General features: G+C 42.9%; 1 protein-coding gene across 1 annotated transcript in view; it reads right to left on the bottom strand.

Moving 5' to 3' along the window:
• Window positions 1–23,814, bottom strand: part of USP13 (ubiquitin specific peptidase 13) — a 126,313-nt gene that overhangs the window by 35,843 nt on the left and 66,656 nt on the right. Inside the window, exons 9-14 of the mRNA XM_057740107.1 lie at window positions 20,636–20,707; window positions 20,183–20,276; window positions 10,804–10,929; window positions 9,525–9,678; window positions 7,266–7,440; window positions 1,314–1,402 (exon numbers count right to left, since the gene is read on the bottom strand). Of these exons, the coding sequence (XP_057596090.1) occupies window positions 1,314–1,402; window positions 7,266–7,440; window positions 9,525–9,678; window positions 10,804–10,929; window positions 20,183–20,276; window positions 20,636–20,707 (710 nt within the window). The remainder of the gene's footprint in view (window positions 1–1,313; window positions 1,403–7,265; window positions 7,441–9,524; window positions 9,679–10,803; window positions 10,930–20,182; window positions 20,277–20,635; window positions 20,708–23,814) is intronic.

The following is a 23,814-nucleotide window of genomic DNA, read 5'->3' as shown; positions in this document are numbered from 1 at the left end:
GGCTTAGGTAAAAAAAATTTAAATCTCAGCAGACAACAAAATCAATACAATTGTTCCTCAACAAAAAATTTCAGGTTCATTAAAGAAAGCTGTGGGGCTGCTTTAAATTCACTAAGACCATGAAATCTGATCTGAACTTTTTATCCTTTACTGAAATTCCAAGGACAAAGAAAAATAAGAAAATTGTTTCCAAAGCAGTTCAAAGCCTTTAGAAGAAGTCCGTTTTCTCTCTCAGGTGCATCTCAGGTCCAAGGAGAAAAGGCTGAGTGATAAGCAGCCTGCCCTCTGCCCTCCTCCATGTCCACAGAATTATTCCACCGGGAGAAGCAGGATAAGCTACAGGCTCACAGGCTGCATAACGCCACGTGGAAACAAGCGCTATGCAAACTGTTAGTGCCGGAGGCTTGTGGGAAATCAATCCTGTCGATTTTACATTCTTTTTACTTATCCCCTTCAGATGAGCAGACGAGTGCTTAATTAACCAGCATAGGACTGATTGTTGTTTTTTAAGTGCTCAAAAACAGAAAAACTTTAAAAGACTGGCAAACTCTCTGAGGCACCTGCTTGAGAAATCAGAGGGTAAAACTGTATGTCCTTCCACAGCCCTGAGGACAGCCTAGGAACAGCTTGATATTTGATCAAGACGGTGGAGAAAATGTTCTTATGCATTGTCTGGAAACTAATCTCTAACAATGGTCAAGGGCGTTGACGATTAGCAAGAAGAAAGCCCAATTTGACCAAAGTCACATTCCTTTCTTGACTTTTTAATACAACAGAGTGTACTCATGTTATCATGAATAAAATGTGTATGACGTAAGCGCATGTCATTAGCCACACCTGCCTGCTTCGGAGGCCGAGGCGCAATATTAAGGAGAGCGTGTATCTTCAATTACTTGCACCTCCAAGCGTGGGTTTTGGACCAGCAGCATCAGCATCACCTGGGAACATGTCAGACTAAAGAACCCCCGGCCCCACCCAGACCTGCTGAATCAGCACCTGCATGTCACCAAGATCGTGTTAAAATTTGAGAAGCATGATTTGATAATGTGAGGCTCCTATTTTCACTCTTAGAATCTGGTCATTCCAGAACCCATTATTAGATAGTGGGTTAGCACGTGGCAACTTTTTTTTTTTTTTTTTACTATCCGTGCTTGTCATATATTCTTATCTTTCAAAAGAGAAAGGTGGGAATCATGGGAAAAGAATGAAATGAAACTGTGTCTGGCAACCAATCACACGGGCTCTTTCACATGCCATGTTTTTTTAAATGGTTCATTTGATGTTTTAAGCAAAAGCATGCAAAAGATACCTACCAAATTTTTTGGGAACCCAGTCAAGACCAAAAGTGAACTTCTTTATCTGCACTACCAAGTATTCAGGGAATGAGGCAAAGCGAGATGTTCTGGGAAACACAAGGGGATTAGATCAATGAAACAAAGCAATAAGAATTATGAATACAGTTCATGAAGCATCAAAAGCTGTGTCTGAGGCACACACAACAGTTCCAGTGCCTGCACCGAAGAGGAGGAACACGCTCACCACACACAGGAGCGGACACACTCACCACCTCGCCGTTCATCCCGGCCTTTTCCCGAGAAGAAAACGTTTAACAGAGGGACAACACTGTCCCTCACAAGGATTTTGGGCACGTTGCAAAATTATTACTTTTCCTTTGCTGTGGCATTTTATATTTCTGCAAAGCAGTTTTCAACCATAAACATTTGTTTTCTTCTAAAACTCTTGCTAGAATTTAGTATATATGTTTGCAGGTGTGTGGGGCACCTGCACAATGTGTTTGCGTATGAGGTTTGAGAAAGCTCCTCGAGCAATCCTCACACACCCCCTACCTGCTCCCACCAAGTCTCTCTCTGGTAGCACAGAGTTGCCATAAGGAGGGTTTATTGGAGCTTTGGCTGAGGCTGACTTTTGGAAATGCTAGGGCCTCATTAAAATACGACTGCATCTAAAATCCACATGAATCCTAAAGGGGGATGTGTGTGTGTATGTATCTACAAGTACATGTATATATGTATGTATGTATTATGGAGTATGTAAAATATCTAAATCTGGACCTTAAATTAAAAAATTAATATATATGATTCAACATCTTAAGTTTCCCTTCAAACTTTCAGGAACACTGAATTGCCTGAACTTGAGTTTGACAATTTTATGCACAAACTATTCAACTTATACACCAAATTCATCCCCCGGTTCCAGCTGATTCTCTCCACATTATCTTGTTTATGACAACCATTTCCATTTAAGTGTCAATGTAGGTACAGTAGGTGTATGGAAAAAAGAAAATTAGCTTTAGACAGATACTTCAGGTACCTTTTAAAATCAAAGATTCTAGAACACACTCCCTACAAACTCTACTTTTCAAAAGCAGTCACTGCCTTCTATGTGGAATCCATCTTTCCAGAATTCAGAAAACAAACGCAAATGCATTGCTGCCCTCTAGTGTAGAAGAGCAGCCACAGTTCAGGGGCAGAGGACTGTCCAAAAAAGTGTCAAAAGATTTGGATGCTATTTAATTCACTCCAAATCTGACCCTCCTTGAGACTCCATCTTCACACTTACAAAAAGGATTTATTAATAATATCTACTGGGACTTCCCTGGTGGTGCAGTGGTTAAGAATCCGCCTGCCAATGCAGGGGACATGGATTTGATCCCTGGTTCGGGAAGATCCCACACGCCACGGAGCAACTAAGCCCGTGTGCCACAACTACGGAAGCCTGCGCACCTAGAGCCCATGCTCTGCAACAAGAGAAGCCATCACAATGAGAAGCCCAAGCACCCAACGAAGAGTAACCCCCACTCGCCACAACTAGAGAAAGTCCGTGTGCAGCAACGAAGACATAAATGCAGCCCCCTAAAAATTTTAAAATTAAAAATTAAAAAAATAATATTTCCCTGCCAGGGCTGTGCAATGTTCATGAAATGTCATGAAACCACCTGGCACACTAGCATGTGCTGTGCACATCTAAGGAATTAGCAGGATTATTTTGTCATGAAACAGCTAGAATCCGTGAGGCCCTGGGCACTGACCTGGTCTGTCACTGATCTGTACCGTGCCCCAGGCAAGTCAGTTAACCTCTCTGGATCTCAAATTCTCCATCACAAGGAGGGTGGAAGGGTATAGGCGATACCATGAGGGAGTTCTTCGAAAAACAAGAGCTTAGCTATCCTAAGAAGCTCATCTATTATTAGCCTGCCTCACTCTCCAGAAATTATATATTACCTGTAATTAGGTTTTCTTCTGAGAAGCAGTCCTATCAATAAATATTATTCTTAAATATAGCAGAGTCCTCAATTTCACCAAAAACCAAGAAACTCCATTGGATATTTTCAAAGTCTGTGAAAATGTCACCCCTTCCTCTTACCATGTTGACTTAAAATCTGGAAAATATATAATAGTGAAGTCAGCCAAAAGTCATCAGTAAATCAATGATTTCCAAACTACGGTTCAGGAGCCCAAAGACTTCTGCAGTTGCTTTGTGGTCAGTATCTGGGTGAGGAATCAGCCAATAATACCGTGGGATGGGGGGCAGTGGAGGGAACTCGAGGCTGGTTGTGAAGGAGTGGATAACTCAACGCATCACTTCGTTATGGGAAGCTACCAACCTAAGTGTACCAGAAAACAGGTTGGATGGTGCCCACATTATATTTGCCCTGTTGTGTAAACATTCCTTATTCATCTTTGTAACTTCCATAGGGTCTCAAGTTGAATCACACAAGCAGTAACTGCTCAGTATAAATGTGTTCAAGTCCATCTCAAAATTAAAAGTTGGCATTCATTAATTACAGGTTTGAGACATCAAGTTTGTTAGTTAAATCCAGCAAAGTTACAAATAATGCACCACTTACTCTTTTATTCCTAAAATTAATTCCTGGAATTAAAATTTTTCTTGAAATGTTATGTATTTAATAAATACTATTAGAATATAAATCATTCAGAAAGGTTTAGACAGACACAGAGCAAATTTACCTCAAAGAATTGTTATGGGAACTGAGGACATAAAGTGCTTAGGACAGTGCCTGAAAACAATAATGCATTGTCTATTGACAATCTATTATTATTATTTAAAATGTAACAATTGTTCACTAATTACAATTCAGGCAAATGCACTATGAAAGCCTTATTAAGAAAAAAATATATAGTCTCTCCCCCTGAAATTAAGACTATTTTATTGAAAACCTGGTGGCTTAAAAAATTACAATTCTACCCTTTCTGTTAAATATGTTGAAAGTGATAATCCATCAACCACAGTCAAATTGTACAATCCAAGGCACACAAAAAAAAGATAAAAATAATGTAATAACAACTACAGTATTTATTTACTTTGCCAAGGACTGTGCAAAGCATTTTACGTAGCTTATCTCGCCTTAATCCTCACCTCAACCATATAAAGAAAGTTCCATTATTATTCCCAGTTTATATATAAAGAAACAGGGGGTTACGGAGGTGAGGTCACTTGGCCAGGGTCACATACCAGTAAGTTCTACATTAAGGATCCAAACACTGCCAGTTCACCTAAAGCCTGTGCTCTGGAACCCCATACCATGCTTTTCTCTTCATAAATGACAAATGTCAAGACAAAATCTCTCGCTATTGACCTTTAATCTGTGAGCTGCTTGAGGAGAGGAACTAGCTTTTGTTCAGCTTACTGCCCAGAATACACTACGTGAGCAATAATGCTTGCTGCATGAATGAAATTCCCAAACACTAATATTCCTTCCAGTCACTGTCTGTTCAGGACCAATTAAGGCAAGGATCTTTTTGTCTGGTCCATACTGACCCAACATCTACCAAGAGGACTTTTTCCTGGCCTTTCAGGCTCTGGGTTTCCCCAAAACTATTATTTGAAGCATAAGGTAAAATAAGGAATAAACAAGGCTGTATAAGGATTACAAAGATACAAGCATAAGCAAGCATGATAAGGAATACAGGGGCAGTACAAAACACAAGGATTGAGAATTTAACCTTTGAACTTGAATGAATTCCAAGTCTGCCACTTGGTGGCCAATTACCTCCTCTATTTTCTCGTCTGTAAAATGGGGAGAATAATGCACCTACCTCATAGCGTACTAAGAGGATTAAGTGATAATTAATGGGAAGCACTTAGCTCATAACCTGGAATAATAAATGTGCCATGATGGTAGTTGCTTTATTTACCCTAAAACATTGTTTTGTCCTTTCCCACGAGACCAGTTTTCAATTATCAACAACTGTGATACATCCAGCATTAATTTTCTTTCATATGCATTAAACCACAAGAGCATGCATGTATGAAAAGACGGAGAAAAAGAAAAAACATGTTTAATGGCTACTGTTAAGGATTAGAGAAAGCAGAAACCCCTCCTCAAGGATTCTAGATTAATAATTATGTTAGCACTGCCTATGACTAAATAATTTGTAGCATTTGAGGAGAAAATCAAGTCAGCAAGCATCATCCCTCCACTCAGGTGTAAAAAGGAGTTGGGTGGTGACTTTGCCTCAGGATAGAACACAAGCTAGGAAGCAGACACAGAAGAGGAATCCAGATCTCCCAGGGATCAGTGACTGTCTCTGTGGAAAGCTAACACCTCCTAGCTCCACTTTAAAGGTGAGCCTTTTCCTAGTGATGAGAAGCCTCCTTCCCTAAGGCCCAGCGAGTATGTCACAACCAGCACTTCTAAGACCCGCTGCCACTTTTCTGAAGAGCAGAAAAGGGTGACCAAGTGGACAGACCAATGAAGACCACTTTGCAGCTCACACCTGATGCTGGGGTCTTCTAGGCTGCCAGGCCCCTGATCACTTCCACCTCCCACACAGATCTGAATTAAAGCACAGAGAGAAAAGGATAAATGTTTGAGGGATCTTCAGCCTACCATCAATAATTAAATTTAAAAAACCAAATAAATAAAAATCAACATGCTGTACACAAACTCATATGTTATATGACAATTAAATATCAATAAAGTTGAGAGGAAAAAAAGTTGTTTCCACCACTAATATAATACAGTGTGCAGCTTTCTAACTGCCCAAAGATGTGTCCAAGTTGTAATGAAGTGACTCTCAAACATTTAACATGCCAGCTCACCAACCGACACACACACACACACACACACACACACACACACACACACACACACACCCCTTCCCCAAAACTGAGCAGTCCTCAGATGAAAACTTACCCCACAAAAGATAACTAATGACTGAACTATTATTAATCTCGTTTGGACAGGAAGAAACTTTTTAAAAGAAATTAAGGAAATATGGCCTTTTATAAGCTTTTGAAATAAATTCTTGTTTTCCCATTTTTAACACGTAAAGTCAATCATCTGAAACAGAGGCATCCTAGGGGTGGCTGTCACACAGAATAAGTGATTCAGGTTCGACTGCTACTTGAGGCTGCAATCAAAACAGCCAGCAGTAGCTCATCCATCCTTCCCTGCCCTTCACATCAACTAGAGCTCAGGCTGAGTCGAGAAGAAAAATGGCTGAAGAATATCTAAAAGTAGCGAGAGTCCCAAAACCTAACTTTTAGACCTTCCCTCTTTTTATGCCACTTTAAGTACTCTTTTCCCAGCTACATGAAGTGTGCTGGCAAGGACTTGACCATATAAAATCAATTCAGGTGTCAAATGGAGAAAAAAAAATTTTTTTTAATGTACCTGAGAATAAGGCTCACAATACAGAAACAGAACATCTCCCGGCCATGTCCTGCGCAGCTCGCTAGAACAGTGCTCAGGAGCCCTGAGCACTTTGAGATGCCCTGACACCCCTGGTCTCCATGCAGGAACACAGTCAGCAAGTTCTAAGCCAAATCTTTAATTGTAGAATCAAAATCTATCACAGTGGGGTTTAAATACTGAAGACTGTTATAAGTATTTTTCTAATTTCTTCATTAATATCATCTCGCCACAGGGGGAAGGGGTCTTGGCTATACCCTCGAGAGAGGAAAAAAAAAAGAAAAAAAGCAAATTCCCTATAGAGGATAAACTACAACCGGGCTTAAAAAAAAAAAACACCAGGCATTCCCTCCCTTGCACATGACAGATTACAGTACACCTGTTTTACTGGACAGGTCTCACACAAGTGAGGTCTACAACAACTCAAGTTGTATAAATCATAATTCCATCTCACCACACATGAGCAAGCATGCACAGACCCGAACAATGCCCACCAACCCTCCCCTACCCCAGTCCCCACCTCTCGAGGCCCGCTCCTTACCCTACAGCCACCACACAAGCACATATGCACGCCCACACACACACTTACTTCACACCCGCAGACTTTGCTTGTAGGGCACTGCTCCAGAAATCATCAACATTTTCTGGTTCAGAAAAGGCCTGAAGGCAGGCACTAAACGGTATCTTGGCACGAACTAACTCAGGCAGGGGTCTTCTGTTTGCTTCTGCTTCCCTTCTCGTTAGTTCATAGGCAATCAGTTCATCTGAATAAAAGAGCAAATGAATGACTTTATAATCACTTGTTTTCTTGAAAGGAAAAAGACCTCCTTGAACAATGAACAATCTTCCCTGGAGGAATCTGGGCTGGGGCAGGACTGCTTACTTGCTGCCCTCCTCAGAACCAGAGGAGCCTGCTGAAAGCCTGTTTATGCTGGCACTGCCAGGCCACATGGAGCCATTCATAATTTTTTGCCTGTTTCCCTTTTAGACTGACAGGAGGGAACTGTGAACTCCAGCCCAGGTGAGAGGTTCAGACCACACATGTGCTGTAAGTGATGCTCGAACCTGGACTTTCATTTGTCCAGAGGTCAAGGCTGGTTTGACCCCAACACCACCCTATAATCACAAAGTCTTCACAACAGAGAATTTCACACTGAAAGAAACCAGAGGGCTCACCTCTTCCCAGCCCTTGACTATGATTAGAGGTCATGGAGGGTGCAGGTCGAGGAGCAGGATGAACTACAGGAACTGCAGTTATCCAAGGCACCCAGCCCATGATTCTACCCAGCACTGCCAAGACGACTTCATGCTGGGGCTACCCAACACTGCAGAAAGCAGAGCAGCCAACCTAGAAGGCCTTTCTACACTAACCCTGCTCAAATGATTAAACACCAAGGGAAAAAGAAGTGAGTGCACGTGAAATTCCCAAGAGTCAGCAGATCTGCCCTTGGAAACTTCCTGTAAGTCAAAATTTTGTATATAGATTTCGAATGGACCTTTCTGGGAATTCCTTTTGTGTTAAAAAAAAAAATCACTTCTGATTTATCAGCTTTTAGACACAAGGATATACCTCTGTGTTTTCTTAAACACATCTGAATATGCTCTTAAGGTCATTCTCCAGTCCATGATCAGTTTACAATGGACTTTTACCTAGGATGCTAGCATTAGGTATTCCCAGCAATCAATTTCCTGAGACTAAATTTTAAATTCTTTTCTGAAAAAAAAAGTTACCACTCATAAAGAGTGAGTTAGAGAGATCACTGAGAACTGAACAGAATATGTCAGTCAGCAACCCCAAGGTAGACAAGAGAAAGTAATTACGCCTAGTGCTAAAAATGAAACAAACCACAGACCCCCGGTCCCAATTCTACTTTGTATAAGAATTTAAGAACTAGTCAAAAGCTGCATGAGTTTATAGAAAATAGAAATCATTTCATCTTAAAATCATCATAAAAAAACATCATAACCATCATTTTCCCATTAACACAATAAAGTGACCACCCCAAATAAAAAAGGGGGGGAAGGCCACCAAGGGTGTCATTAAACCTTACAAAAATGACCAGTTCACAGGAGATAAGCAGGCTAGCAGATATTTCTCCTTTTTCTGCTTCTAAAATGTTAATTCTAAGAATTACCATTCATCTATTTTGCCTGGGAAGAACCAGATCAGAATGATTGAAGGAACCCTCCCCTAAGACCACCTGACCGTGGTATCTGCCTTCTTCATGCCTGGATTGTTTTTAAGAGGCCCCTGCTTGAATGTCTCACATCAAAAAATGCAGTTCTGGGACTTCCCTGGTGGTCCAGTGGCTAAGACTCCACGCTCCCACTGCAGGGGGCCCAGGTCTGATCCCTGGTCAGGGAACTAGATCCCACATGCTGCAACTAAAGATTCCACAAACCGCCACTAAGAGATCCCACACATGGCAACGAAGATCCTGCAGGCAGCAGCGAGGATCTGGCGCAGCCAAATAAAAAAATAAATATTAAAAATAAATATTTTTTTTAAATACAGTTCTGATCATTTCCCTCAGACTTTACAGCACAACTTACGAATGATAATATTAAATTACAAATAATTTCCTCCAAATTAGGCTGACTCTAAACCAACTGGTTGGTCAAATTTATAGGCACTGAAGTAGGTTCTCTCCATAACCCTTCCACAACAGTCTCAAAAGAAAGTCACACGGGGACTGAGGAAATGATGAAAAGAGACGTGCAAACCAGACACCGTCCAGGCTGGGTCTCTCCCTGTACAACTCTGCAGTGACTAAACTGCAGTATTGCGAACTCGAGGGTTTTCACGTGTGAAGAAGCACCCTGCTCCTTCCCCACTTTGGAACGTTACCCTTGTTGGTTGCTGCCTCCATGGCCACAGGTAACTGCATCAGGTAATCCACCCTCTCCATGTAGCGGACTTTTCGGGTCTGACAGCACTGAATACGTTCTTCCACCAAAAACCGGAAAACATCACTTGGGTTTTCTGAGCCAATGCGGTTCCTCTGAAGGTTGGATTATATCAAGTTAGTAAATCTATGAATATTAAGCCACGAATAAAAATTAGCATAGAATCGAATATAAACCTGGTGTAAAGATCTGATGTTACTAAACATTCCCTCTGGGTATGCCAGTTCACCAGAGTACTTTCAAGCAAAAGACTGGTAGTTACCTAAAGTCCAAAAATGCGACATGGGTTAAAATAAATCATAGTTCATCATGTGAATTAATATTATGCAGTCATGAAAAGTCATGTAGAGGGACTGACCTAGATAGAATCAGAAGAAAGGACATGTAGAAGCCCAACTAAAGAGAAAGGGGGAAAAAAAATCAAGCACTACCCTGGGGAAAATTAAGCCACGTGTGATACGATGACATAAATGCACTAATGTAAATTACACACAAAAAAGAAATCATGCTATATTTGAGCATGCAATGACGTGGCAAAACAGTCACAACGGGTTAAGTGAAAGACACGGCTTATAAACCAGCTAGCAGAGAATGGACTGCACCTGGAAAATGACTGGGGGTGGGGGGAGGGGGGAGACACCAACGTGGGAGCAGGGCTTTGCGGGAGCAGGCAGTATGGGAGGTTTTGACTTTCTCCTTTGTGCCTACATTTCCACAAGAAACACATTCGCCATCAAGGAAAAAGCAATTATTTTTTAAAAGGAGAAAAATGCCTTTAATCATGAATTCTCAGTGGCCTTTAAAAGCCACAGCATATAATGCAATTCGACTCTGCTCTGAGCCAAGAGTGACCACCTCGGAGCGATGGCAGGAGGACACCAAATACCACACGAAACTCTCAAGGAGCTTGTCACAGAGACGAAGAACAAAAATGGCGCGTGAAATAATGGACAGATACTCCTAGAACACGTTAAAATTAGGAGGAGACCAGGGAGACCCACAAGTGCCCAGGAGGCTGGGCATGAAGAGTGATTCCATCAAGTGGGCTGAGCAGAGAAAGCCCCAAAGATGCCGCCTCTGAAGAAGCCCGGACAGGGAGAGATTTAGGTAAGGGGGGTGGAGGGGGCGATGGGGGGTTCCGGCCACGCCAGCAGGGACGGCAGGCAGGGGCTGGGCACACTTCTTACAATCCTTTCGAGTATTCCTGAAGACTGACTTACCTCTACGAGATTCACCAGGTGCAGGAAAAACTCCTGGGCATCCTGCTGTCTGTTAGAGGAGAATTCCGGGTGACTCTTACTCACAAAGGCCTTAAACATGCGTGGGGAGATCCCATTCTGTTGAGGCTAAAAAATAAAAATAAAACCAACTCACAGGTGGGAAGAAGAGTGGGGATTACCATTAACCCTGATTTCACATAAGAAAACTGAAGCCCACAATAGCTAAACAGTGAGAGCGGCCAGCACGCACCGGATGTTGACTGCGTACCAGGCACTGTGCTGTGAGCCTGATGTGAGAACAGGATGGGGCTCTTCCTGGTGACTCAAAACTAAAGGCACAATAAACACCCCACTTTCTATCCTCATAGGACTTGCTCCACGGTGGCCACACTGGTCCGTGACAGCCCGTTTCAGCGCAGGCTAGCAATGCATGAAGGGGTGTGGGTTCTCTGAAGGAAGTTAAAGGAGAGGGGCGCTCTACAGCATCTCCCGTTCCCCCGCCCCCCCCCCCCCCCCCCCCCAGTTAGGGAATATGAAAGAAAAGGAAATGCCTCTGCCAGCCCCAGCCAACTACTGCAGAGCTGCTGAGCTCAGGAGCCGGCCCAGGGCTGTGGCCGGAGCACCGCACAGGGAGCTCCCAGGAGCTTGCCCCGCACCTGCAGAAGCGGAAGGAGGCTGCCTGCAGCTGCCAGGATGGGAACAGCAGGGACAACTCTGGCTGACAAGGATGTGTGAACGTCCCCGGGGGCTAAAAGGACAGCTCTGGAGGCAGCCCAGCTCCTCCCGAGAAGACACCGTATAAGATGACAGAAGGGCAGCTGAGGAGACTCGGGCAGGCGCTGGGGTGGGGGTTACAGAGGTCATCAGGACAGGGCATCAGGAAAGAGGCCCCTGTGGAGACAAGCAGGGGTGGAGGGCATCTCTAAAGAACCACTAATGTGTCCCCACAAAAAGGCCGGCCACGATAGAAGACTCAGGGCGGTCCAGCGGGAGCAAACGCACTAGCTCAGGGAAAGCTTCTGCCTTGTCTCCAACCTCCCCAACCCTTGATCCTTGACTCTGCAGGGGCCAGAGGGGGCGGGAGGAAGGAAAAAGGTGGAGCAAGGACAAAAAAACACCACAGGATCCCGACGCTGACCCTTCTACACTGCTGGTTTCCAAGGCTCCTGAACTTGATAGTGGGCGAAGCTTTAAACTGGCTTTGATATGAACTGGGCTTTTTAATGCCAGTAATCTGCAGGAAATCACAGGAAATCTAGGCACTCTGCCCGAGATACTCCTGTTTCCATCTAATAATGATGCTACAAGTCACCTCATTTAATACTCACAGTAACCCTATGAAGAAGGTACTACCATTATCCCCGTTTTACAGCTAGGGAAACAGACTGCCAGAGAAATGCCACATATCTGTCAACTGAGAGTGGTGTTACAACCAGATTATCATGCAGCCAACAAACAGCAGAACCAGAATGACCTCCAGGTTCTGATCCCAATTCCAGGCTCTCGGCAGCAAGACCAGAGTGGCAGCTGTAGCACACAGTAGGTCTCATTGAGACAAACCTCACCTTGCCAGTCAAGCACAAGAAATAATTCACGTGCCCTCTGCAAAAGTGCACCCACTTCTCAAAACCTCCACATGCTCAGCTTCCAGGCCACCTTCCCCTCCTCTGAAGTCCAGAGAACCTGCTAGCTGGGCCATCACTGGGCACACAGCATAACATGCCTCCTACCTCCTTTACCTTTCAGTCCGCTCTGGCTCGTCTCCTCAGCCTGACTGCAGTACTTGGCAGGCAGAGGCCTTGTCTCACACTTCCTTGAGATCTCCTGGACACCGGGGTCAATATCTAGGGTCTAGAGGCCACAGCAGGTGTGCACGATCACACAATCAGACATAAGAGGAGATGGAAAAACTCCAAAAGCTCTCTCTCCCTGCAGCCATCCATGGAGCAGCTCTACATATAAAATCTCTCCAACGCACGTGTTCTAAGCAACGTATCTAATAAAACTCAAGTGAGTTTTCCTGTCTTGCTGAAAATATATCTGATCTAGGCATCCAGTATTTACCGACCACCTACTTCATGTAGAACACGTTGGGGATCCTGCCCTCTAAGAGCTGACAGACAACGGTGGGGGCAGTGAAAGACGACATGTATCTGTAACAAATGTTAGGGAACACTGCAGAGGACCTGAAATAGTGCTGGCGGCTCTGGGAAAATTCCCCAAAGTGGCAGCATTTGGGCATCTGAGGATTTGGAACGTGTATATAAATGACCAGCTTACACACAAGAGGCTTCAGATGTGCTTCTAATGCCAGGTGCAGACCAATTTGTATCTGATGATCAATTTAACTACCCACATACACACTTCCTGAAAAGCATGTAAAAGCTGTAACTTGCTTCACTCACAATGCTGATGTATATCTACATAGTATCAGCCAACACACGCATGCAAAAATGCCCTATATTTGCATAATGACTAACATTTAGTTATTCATTCAATAGAAATGTACTGGGTGTTATAAAATGCCAGACACTCTTCTAGGTACGTGGATGAATATTTACTAGGTGCCAGGCACAGTTCTGAGCACTTCATACGTGCATCTTACTAAAATCACCAAATTTCATAAGATAATGATGATGATTTTCTCCACTTCACAGATGAGGAAACTGAGGCAAAGAGAAGTTAAACAGGTATAAAGTAACTGGCCCAGGATCACACAACTAGAAAAGTCAATCTCTCTGTCTCACTGTCTCTCTTCATCCATCCGTCTTCCTCTCTGTCCGTCTTTCTTTCTTTCCTGTCCTAACGCTGCTTGTTGCACACATGTGCCTAGTTCTCACTTCTGATGTCCTGAGTCCCTCTTACCAGCTGCTAAGACAGTGCGTCCCGACTCTGGGTAAACCCTCTTCAAACCCACGCACCTCTGGGGCCAGCGTCACAGGCCAGGCCAGCGATGACGTCTCCACTCTGGGCAGTACAGAGGTACCACTGGGAATACATCTGTTCGTGCTGTGCCTTTCGGCTTAGGAATTCACATAAGCACACACTCACTGCCTGCTGCTGCTGGTGTTACTTCTTACAAGCTGTGCTTGGAGCGTGAGGTGGCTGACAGTCCCCATCAAAGCAGCCGCTTGCGAAAGCTTACTAACGTGCTGAAAACAAATTCTGAAAAGCCGGCTGCTCCTCTGTGCCACCATGTGGTCATACAACTGGGAGGAGACATTTCAGTGGAGACCACGGTGAAAACTCCAGGGACTCAGCCCTGCGCTCAGACTGCGGCCCAGCCTTATTCATTCCCCTCCCGCACCTTTTCTCTCTCTGTGCCCATGTCAGTTCTTTGTTTCCCCTTGACTGACCTTGCTTAATCCTTGGTGCAACAGACAAGCTAGAGCTAGAGAACGGATGATCACTGAGAAGTTATCTGAAAAGCTTCCTGCTGCCTCTCCCTCCCCACGTCCCACTGCAGACCAGCTCCTGGCTTTCACAGCTGGGTCTGATTTATCTCAAACTCCTCCCCACACTTAATGCCTAACCATCAGCTGACTCCTCTGCCCGCACCCACATCCCTCACCTATACTAACTCTGATTTCTGAGGGGAGGTCTCACTAATTCCCATGTTCAACTATTACTATGTTCACTTCATATCTGATACAAAATCAGGCTATAAAAAAATTGAGCTTGAATCTAATTAAGCTTCCAGATCTAACTTCCAGCTTATAAGAAACACAAGCTAAACAACACCTCAAAGAAGCAAATCATTAGAGCAATTCTGGGGCAAACGATCTAGCTCCTTCAATAAATCAATTGCTTGCAAAAAGAGGGGAGCTCTGAAAAGATGTCTTTGATACTGCAGGGGAAAATCTGGATACGGGCTGGGTATTGGATAATACATTTTGTTGGTGTGCTTCTAACTTTAAGAAACTTTTAACATGCTATTCATGCTTTTTTTTAAAAGAAAAAAAAGGTTTTCTAATTACAGGTGCATACTGAATATTTACAGGTGAAAAGGATGATGCTGAGCTTTGTGTTAAAATACTGCAGGGAAAGGAGAGGAAGGGAAGGAGGAGGGAAGGGAAAAATTGAGTTCCAGGGGAATTGATGAAACCAGATTGGCACAATGGTGACTGCTGAAGCCATGTAATGGTACACGGAGATTCATTATACTTTGTTCTCTACGTCTGTGTATATTTGCAAATTTAAATAATTTTTTAAAAGGTCAGGCTCTAAAATAAGGCAGTTACTTAAAAGAAACCAAAAAGCCTAAATAAGAACCAAAAGGAATTCCCTGGCAGTCCAGTGGTTAAGACTAGGTGCTTTCACGGCTGTGGCCCAGGTTCAATCCCTGGTCAGGGAACTAAGATCCTGCAAGCCATGTGGCGAGGCCAAAATAAATAAATAAGAAGCAAAGAAGTAAATCAAAGAAATGACACATTTCCTGGCTGGCACTGGGTCAGTGCCATCACTTGACTGTCCCCTACAGGCCCATCACCAAACAAGATGAGAGAGACCAAAAGTGACCAAGAATCAGACCTGCCTTCAGGAAGCTTGCACTCTTGCTGTGAGCTGGCCCTTGGACACCAGAAGCAAAGCCTAGTCCTGAACACTAACTTTATAAGAGGGAGCCCCAGATAGTCTCCAAAATAGCAACCACCTAAGGAACCTGTCATATTTATAGGATACTGTACTTACTTTCTCCATTAGCAATTGCAAAACAGATCAGCTAAAATTAGAGAGAGGACTACAGTGTTCAGAATCTTTCCCAAATGCTTACACAGAACTTTCTGTTTAACACTGCAATCAAGAAGGCAGCCAGACAGTGTCCACTCATTCCTCTGAGCCTAATGCTTTAATTAATAAACAACCAGCAAGACTGAGGCTTTGTATCACTTTAGAGCCACCGCTGTAAAGACACATTGTAAGACCACAGGAATGAAAAAAAAAAAAAAATGCATCTCAGCCTGCGCCCCCAATACACAGGTGTATGTCACCTGTTGATTTAAATTTTTAACCTTAAACCATAAACCTTGGACCAGTAACTCCTAACTCACGTCTAAATCCCAAATCTCCTAAACTAAAGGAACAGAGGGTATTCCCCCAAGCTATTTTTCGCACTTCAAAAGGAGAGTTAGAAATGTTACATTTCCCCAAAGTAGGAAAATAGAGGTTAGTGAAAACAAAGTTCTTATGTTTGGAACTAAAATTACATCACCTGGAAGTAGAACCCTGGTTATCTCACGTTGATCAAAAACTGAGACCAGCAATTCTGTGTCAAGGATTAGACGCAAAATTAAATGAATCATCGGTTAAGAAACAATTTGTTCAGAATACAGAATTGTTAATAATTAATAGCGTGCTATCTTCCGAAGGAAAAATAAATTATGGAGTATTCAGAATTAAAATGTGAAAGCACTGTCTTAGAATGCCTAAAGATCAGGAATATATTTTTTGAAGAAGAAAAAGTGTCCTTTTATAGTGGAGGTTTAGCTACTATAGATGCAATTTAATTTTAAAAATCAATTCAACAAATTCATACAGAAATGGCAATGCCTCAAAAAAACACTACAAATCTTTTTATAGATGAAATATATACATATAGAAAAGCATACATATATAAAAACTAGATTTCACCTTGGTCTGTAGCAGAGCAATTTAATATCCAGAAGTATTAATTTTAGAAATGACCCAAGATGTGAGTGGCCCAAGTTACTGAGCCACCTGGAAATTCTGCAAACTTTAAACAACTCCATTCCTTTTTAACTTTTTTTTTTGGAGCATAGCTGATTAACAATGTTGTGTTACTTGCAGGTGTACAGCAAAGTGATTCAGTTATACACATACATGTACCTATTCTTTTTCAAATTCTTTTCCCATTTAGGCTGTTACATATTGAACAGAGTTTTCTGTGCTATACAGTAGGTCCTTGTTGGTTATCCATATAGGAGTGTATACATGTCAACCCCAAACTCCCAATCTATCCCTTCCCCCCCTTCCCCCCCCACCCCGTAACCATAAATTCTTTTTCTGAGTCTGTGAGTCTGTTTCTGTTTTGTAAATAAATTCATTTGTATCATTTTTTTTTAGATTCCGCATGTAAGCAATATCATAGTATATTTCACTTTCTCTGTCTGACTTATTTCACTCAGTATAACAATGTCTAGGTCCACCCATGTTGCTACAAGTAGCATCATTTCAATCTTTTTAATGTAAGCAGCCCCTTCTGTCATCCACCAACCAGCATCCACACACTGAGGCACTGGGAGCCTGAAACAAGTACTGGAAGCAGGACCGTGCAGTGGCCAATACTGCACAGACGCAGGGCCACACCGCCTGGTGTAAACCCAGCTCTCCAGCTCCCTGGCTTTATAGCTTTAGGCAAGGATTCTGTGCATTCGCTTCTGCAACAGTGAACACACAGGCAGCACGACGTAATCTAGTTACTGGTATCACTGGTGGTGCCAGCCCTGAAAAAACGCGTTCCCATCACATAGCTCTGACCCCTCTCCCGTCTTCTCTCCCCTCCACCACACATTCCTGCTGTAGTCTATCCTCTTCTCTGCTTCAGCACATCTTCCTTCCTCTCTTGGAGCATTTCAGACTCATCTGGAAGATAAGACACAAACACCAGAGACCGGGACAAGACCACCTGAAAAAAGGGCTCCTGAGACCTGAAAGAAGAAAGATTCTCACAAATTGGTTTCTCTGAAACCAATTGCTGGTGAAAATCCTGATGCTTCAGAAAGAAATTCCCTCCACTGTCAAGAGGAGTGGAGATTTTATAATGAATCAGTTGCCTGTTCAAGTAACAGCTTAAAACTGATGCCCCCAGGGCCACAAAGAAAATCATACAGTCAAGTCAAGCTCATTCTGAATGTTAAAGGGACCCTATTGATCCTGGCACCTCAGATCAGGGAAAGGCCTTTACAAATCATCTAGATCAAGGGTCACACACCCAAATACCCAGCGTACCAGCCAGGTCACGAGCCACAGAGGGACTGGAGCCAGCTGGGGACACATGTCCTATGTGATGGGCAGGCTGCTACTCGGCTCCAGCCAACTGCTGTCATGGGCCTGGGACTGCTAGAGCTTCCGAGTGTTTAAGAGAAGATGGAAATTTAGATTCGGCAGGGGAGGCAGGACAGATATGGCCCTCGTGCTTTCAGGTTACACACCTTGAGCCAGACAGGGCGGGGGTTCCCACCTGCAAGCTTCACACCCCTGGGGATCACACAGCTCCTGTGCTAATCCAATGGCGGGAGGAGACTAGGGCCCCCAGCTGTTCGTAGACTAAACAAAGAATATGCCTTATATAAGAGCAACTTTTTTCTAATGTAAAAGGATATTGTCATATTAACAAAATCAAATGTTCCTTCCACACACTGCGAAGTTGATGAGTTTTCATTTCACACGTTCTCAAATGAGGAGAGCACAACAGTCTTGTAATGCACCCAGGTTTTGTCTACATTAGAGAGAGGACCTTCACACCTGCAATATTCACAGCCACCAGCGAGACCAATCTGCCATTTGATGGCTGAGACTGAAAGCTTGCGGGACTTGCCCCCAGTCTCCTGAAACTTGCAGAGCCAGGAGGGGAAGTCAGGCCCCTGAGGCCCAGTTCAGTCTCCCTCTCCTCCACCAGGGAGGCTGGACTCTGTCCCAAGAGTGGCCTAAGACGTGACAGCCTGGATGAAAACCCAGGATAAATGTGATCAAAAACAACATTTTAGGGACTTCCTTGGTGGTCCAGTAGTTAAAATTTTGCCTTCCAATGCAGGGGGTGTGGGTTCAATCCCTGGTCAGGGAGCTAAGATTCCACATGCCTCACAGACAAAAAACCAAAACATGAAACAGAAGCAATATTGTAACAAATTCAATAAAGACTTTAAAAAAAAATAAAGTGCACAATTCAATAGCACAGGGAACTCGGCTCAATACTGTGTAACAGCCTAAATGGGAAAAGAATTTGAAAAAGAATGGATACATGTATATGCATAACTGAATCACTCTGCTTTACACCTGAAACTAACACAACACTGTTAATCAACTATACTCCAATATATTTTTTTAAAAAATTAAAAAAATAAATTTTGGACCAAGTTTTTTCACCATCACCTCTTCAAAGTTACTCAGGAGCTCAGAGGTAGAAGCAGCCTGGATAACTCGATACCCCAGCCCAACACCCAAACCACCTCAACTGCATCCCAGTGGAGGGTCTTCCAGTCTGGAGAAGATAAGGGACTCATTGTTGCAACGCTGGGTAACAATGCAACTGGTGGACTTAAGTCTGCCTGCCTCACAAATGTCTACATCCCTCTCCACCCTCCTCACAACCCTTCTCCCCACCCTCAAACACTGCTTCTAAATGTTCCCTTCCTAATCTCTCTTCTGTTTGCTCCATTTCCCCAACTAATTGGCTTCATTATGAAAAAGAACTTCTTCACTTTCAATTCTTGCTCTCAGGCTGCAGGCATTAGTCAAGGATGACTGACTTAAGATGGGGGCACAGAAGTCACACACTTGAGAAACAGAACTGAAAGAACCTTCCCACTAAGTTAAGACAGGGTACCTTGGAGGCAGAGTGGAGCCTACATTCCACCCAGGACATCTGCAGCTGTGGGAGCCAAGACCACCAAACACAGCTGCGCACTGCAGAATTCCAAGGGCACCACTCCAAGAGGCCAGGCTGTGAGTGGCACCCTCTGGAGTTGTGTTAACAGAGCAGCCCAGGGAGGGGTCAGTGGCCCAACATGCAGGCACATGGAAATGAGAGTCTGGCTATTAGGAGATGAAGCACATCTTTCAATTAGTCCATGAATAGTGACTGAATGGCCAACTGAGTTTCTTACACTAGAGTGTGCTTACAAACCGCCCCCCCCACCGGGAGCTTACTGAAAATGAGGACTGCCCAGCCCTCCCCAGAAATTCAGAATCCACAGCTCTAGGGCAGGATAGGAATATGCGTGTTGTTTGTTTAACAACCAGCCTCCTGAGAAACCGCAGCAAACAAAATTGAGGCTTAGGAGAAGACAAACACTAGAAGGGCCAAGATGAGCTTACCGAGGAGAAAATGTTTATATTTATATAGGTTTATTCCTTCCGTTCCAGGTCTATTTTATGAATAGTATTATTTCTAAAGACCATTAATGGTGGCTATCACATATAAGCCATGAAGCAAAGGCCACGAGAAACCCCAACCCTGGCTATTCCTTACCGTGATTTTTAAGAGCAGATAGACACCCTAAGACCCTAAAATGAAAAAGCTATTTTGACATCTTGCTAAATTGACAACCACCATTCGCCAAATCATAGGAAATCTACATTCCCCTTGCTGAGAAGGTCCCTCTTTCCTCCATTCCAACGTGGCAAATACCCAGACACATACCTTGTGCTCCTCCTTCATCACCTGTTCAATGAGTTCAGATTTCATGGGAGGCTTTGAATACTGGCCTGAGAGAAGGCCATGTCCTAACTTAGTCCTGGACAGGGGGGAGAAACAGACAAAAAGGTCATTGTTGTTTCCCCTCAGAGATATTAAAATTATCTACAAATTTCAATCAGTACATGTACTTTTAGGTGGAGCACTGTATCTCCATTACTCCCAAATAATTAATTTGTTTGATTCTGCTTGATACTGATTCCATTTTCAAATTTTCTCAGTACTTTACAATTTTACTAATTTCTTTCTTTTTACAAAAGCAACACATGCTTATTTTAGAATACTGTTAAAAATAAAAGACAATAAAGAGGAAAACTGCCTTTAATTCTGCAGCCTAGAGAAAACCACTATGAACATGATACCAGATACATCTCTTAAGAACTGCAACAGGGCACTTACATCTGTGTGTTGAAATCTTGTGTTGGATCTAAAGGAGAGTAGTCAAATATTCTTGGAAGATTTCCTACATACCTAGAAAATGAAAAGCAACAGTCAAAACACAGGAACTGAGAGATGAATAGGACCAAAATAAGCCATCATCCTAGCGAAGACCTTCTTACCTTTCTGTCAAAAATAAATCATCCACCTGAAAAGAATTCTTTTCTGAGCTCCTACCTCTGCAGCCATAGTCACGGGCCTCCGTGAAATGTTTATGCTTCTATCAGTGGGTCTCAACCCGGGTATGAGTTAGAATCCCCTAAAGAGTTTCTAGAAAAAATACGAAAGCCAGAGCCACCCCCAGATGTTCTGATTTCACTGCCTGAGACTGATGCCTAGGATTTGGAATCTTTTACAAGTCCCCCATGATTCTAACATGTAGCCAGAGTCAAGGACCACTGGCTTACGCCATCACAAATACCTTCCCAAAGGTTAGGAATTGCTCTGGTTGTGTCAAAATGAATACTGACAGCATTGATAACTACAGTTTCTGAAGGGTTTCCCATACCGCCTGATTAAGACTTCATTACAACCATATGAGGAAGGGATTATTGTTGTAACCCCATTTGACAAATGAGAAATCAGGATGCAAATTCACTAGGTAGCTTCTAAAATTACTCAGGAGGGAGTGATGAAGCCCAGAGTGGACCCAGGCAGTCTGGCTCCCAAGCTATGCCTTAAACCACACTGTTGGCTGTACCTGCCTAGTCCACGGTCCCCTGAGCCGCTCACAAGCCCTCCTTCTGATCAGCCTGCCTGACAGAGCAGTCTAACCATAACCATCCATCTCTCATCTCAATTCACAATCATTTCTTTCACTTCTTAAGTTCATTTCCTATTTCACACACCCCCGACTTTAGGCTGTTCACCTTTCCCTCTTGAGGCTTGGAATCTCTGGGCCTGAAAGCTCTAGGAAGAAGCCTCCAGAAGCAGATCCCTCTCCCTGTCCCTTCCTGCACCCTGCCCTGCATGCCTCTCTGACCTCATTCCCAGCCCCCTCTCCCAGCCCACAACGCCCCAGCCACTTCCCCATCTTGCTGCCAGGGCACACCAAGCTCGCTCCTGCTTCAGGGTTGTGCCATCCTGCTGTCTCTTTCCTGGAATGCTCTCTTATACAGATCCTTGCTCCCTTTCAGGTCTGATTAAGAGCCACCTCTCCATCCTTCCTAGTTCCCTATCACCTGACCCTGGCTAACTTTCTTCCTGGCATGAATCACTATTTGCAACTATACCATTTATTTATATTCTTGTTTATTATCTATCTCTCTAGAGATTACATACTAGAATATAATCTCTATGAAGGCAAAGACTTTAAATTACTGCATCTCCAGCACTAGAACAGCACCTAACAAGTAAAAGGCACTCAGTAAATATTTGCTGAATGAATATATTCATATCATGTAATCACATAACCAATTTCCATAACTGACTACCTAATAACCCAGCATAACAGGCATTCCTGCAGTAAAGACTTGGCAGAGAACCATGATACACTATAGTTAGTAATGACCTCTAATTAGATCCCTCAACTACTAGAAACATCTAGGCACCTGCTGACTACAAACTTAGAATTTGTATCCCAGGTTATGCACCAACATCAAAATTAACAGAGCACGTGTCTCTGAAAGAGTCCCACTCAAATGGCTTTTGGTTGTGTCACTGGAACAACAATTCCATTTAGAAATTTTCAATGGACCAAGAGCCAAATAACAGATAAACCAAACTTTGGAACTAAACTATATTCAGAATCAGAGGTTGCACTGAAGAATTCTTAATGAATATACAACATGATAAACTTTATAAACATCAGCTCTCTTACAATCCAGTCTTTATCATATCTCAAAACCACATCTTGTCAGACCAAAAAAAATTCACTGGTAGGATGAACATCAGAGAAAAGCTTATGCTTTCCGGCAAGGTTGATGGAGAAGAATAAAGTTAAAGGGGGTAAACCTTTGATGTCTGAAAAGTCCATTTTGCCAAGTAATTTATATTCCTTTTCTAATCAACGAGGAATATCCTCTATTACAACAAAATTAAATTAAAAGGCACCAGTAATGCCAGATAATTTTTAAAGTGTCAATACTTATGCCTTCAATTTGTAATTGAGTGGTTTTCAAAGCAAAAAACATAGTTTTGCGATCTGACAATCCACCTCCATTGTCATTCAATTTGTACACCAGCTTATTTAGATTTGCTTCTCATCAGAATTATTTTGAAATGCAAACTGGGTTCAAGTGGCAGGCAGGGTATCGAGGAGTCCGGCTGATGTTCTCGAATTACACTGTGGTTGTGCTAAGTCATTTAATCTCTCTGTGAGCCACTCTTTCTACTTACAAAATGGAGATACTCTCCACTGAGTTAGTCCCACTGGGGAAAAAGGAGTATGAAGAGCAAGTACTTCAACCCAGTGATGTTCAGTAAAAGAACCGAAAGACCGAGGACAATTATGAAAAATAAGTCGCTCATGTACATACAGTACACGAGTGTTTAGGAAATACGATATAAAACGTTAGATACTACAAAATTCTACAACGCTTGAAACAAGACTAGGTGAGAGATTCAAATCTTAAATCCAAAATACAGACATGAGGTACATTTTTTTCATCAAAGAAAAAATTCTGAAAGCTAATTGTTCATCAAACTTTGAAGCGCAGAAAATATTTTCAAAAACTGTAGGCTGTAAAGCACTAAAAATGTTGTTGGGCTTTGTAACAAAAGAATACAAGTGTCTTCCATTCTAGTTTAAAAGAAATAATAATTATACAACACCTACCATAAGGACTTTCCTTCAATAGTTTAAAAAAAAAAATCTTAGAGCATGAGACAGGTTAGGTGAAGCCACATTGTTCCCAAGTCAAATGATAACACAAGGATGAGACACGGGCAGGAACTGATAAAAATGATGTGGTGCACGAGGCATACTTTTGAAAAGGCTTTCCCATCTCAGAGCTTCAAACTTGCTCCTCCTTTTCTCCAAAACCCTGTCTGCACTCCTCCTGCACATCAGTCAAGGTTAGTATCCCTTTGCGTGTCCTTTCTTCAAAGAGATCCTCCCTGATCACCTCCTTCCCTTTTCCTTCATGTAATTTACCATATTTATAACCATGCAGTTGTTCTTATGCTTACAGACACTCCTC

This window comes from Hippopotamus amphibius, chromosome 6 (genome assembly GCF_030028045.1).
Source record: "Hippopotamus amphibius kiboko isolate mHipAmp2 chromosome 6, mHipAmp2.hap2, whole genome shotgun sequence".
NCBI lineage: Eukaryota > Metazoa > Chordata > Mammalia > Artiodactyla > Hippopotamidae > Hippopotamus > Hippopotamus amphibius.
Note: the sequence above shows the minus strand (reverse complement) of the source record. Positions and strands in the feature narration are given on the sequence as shown.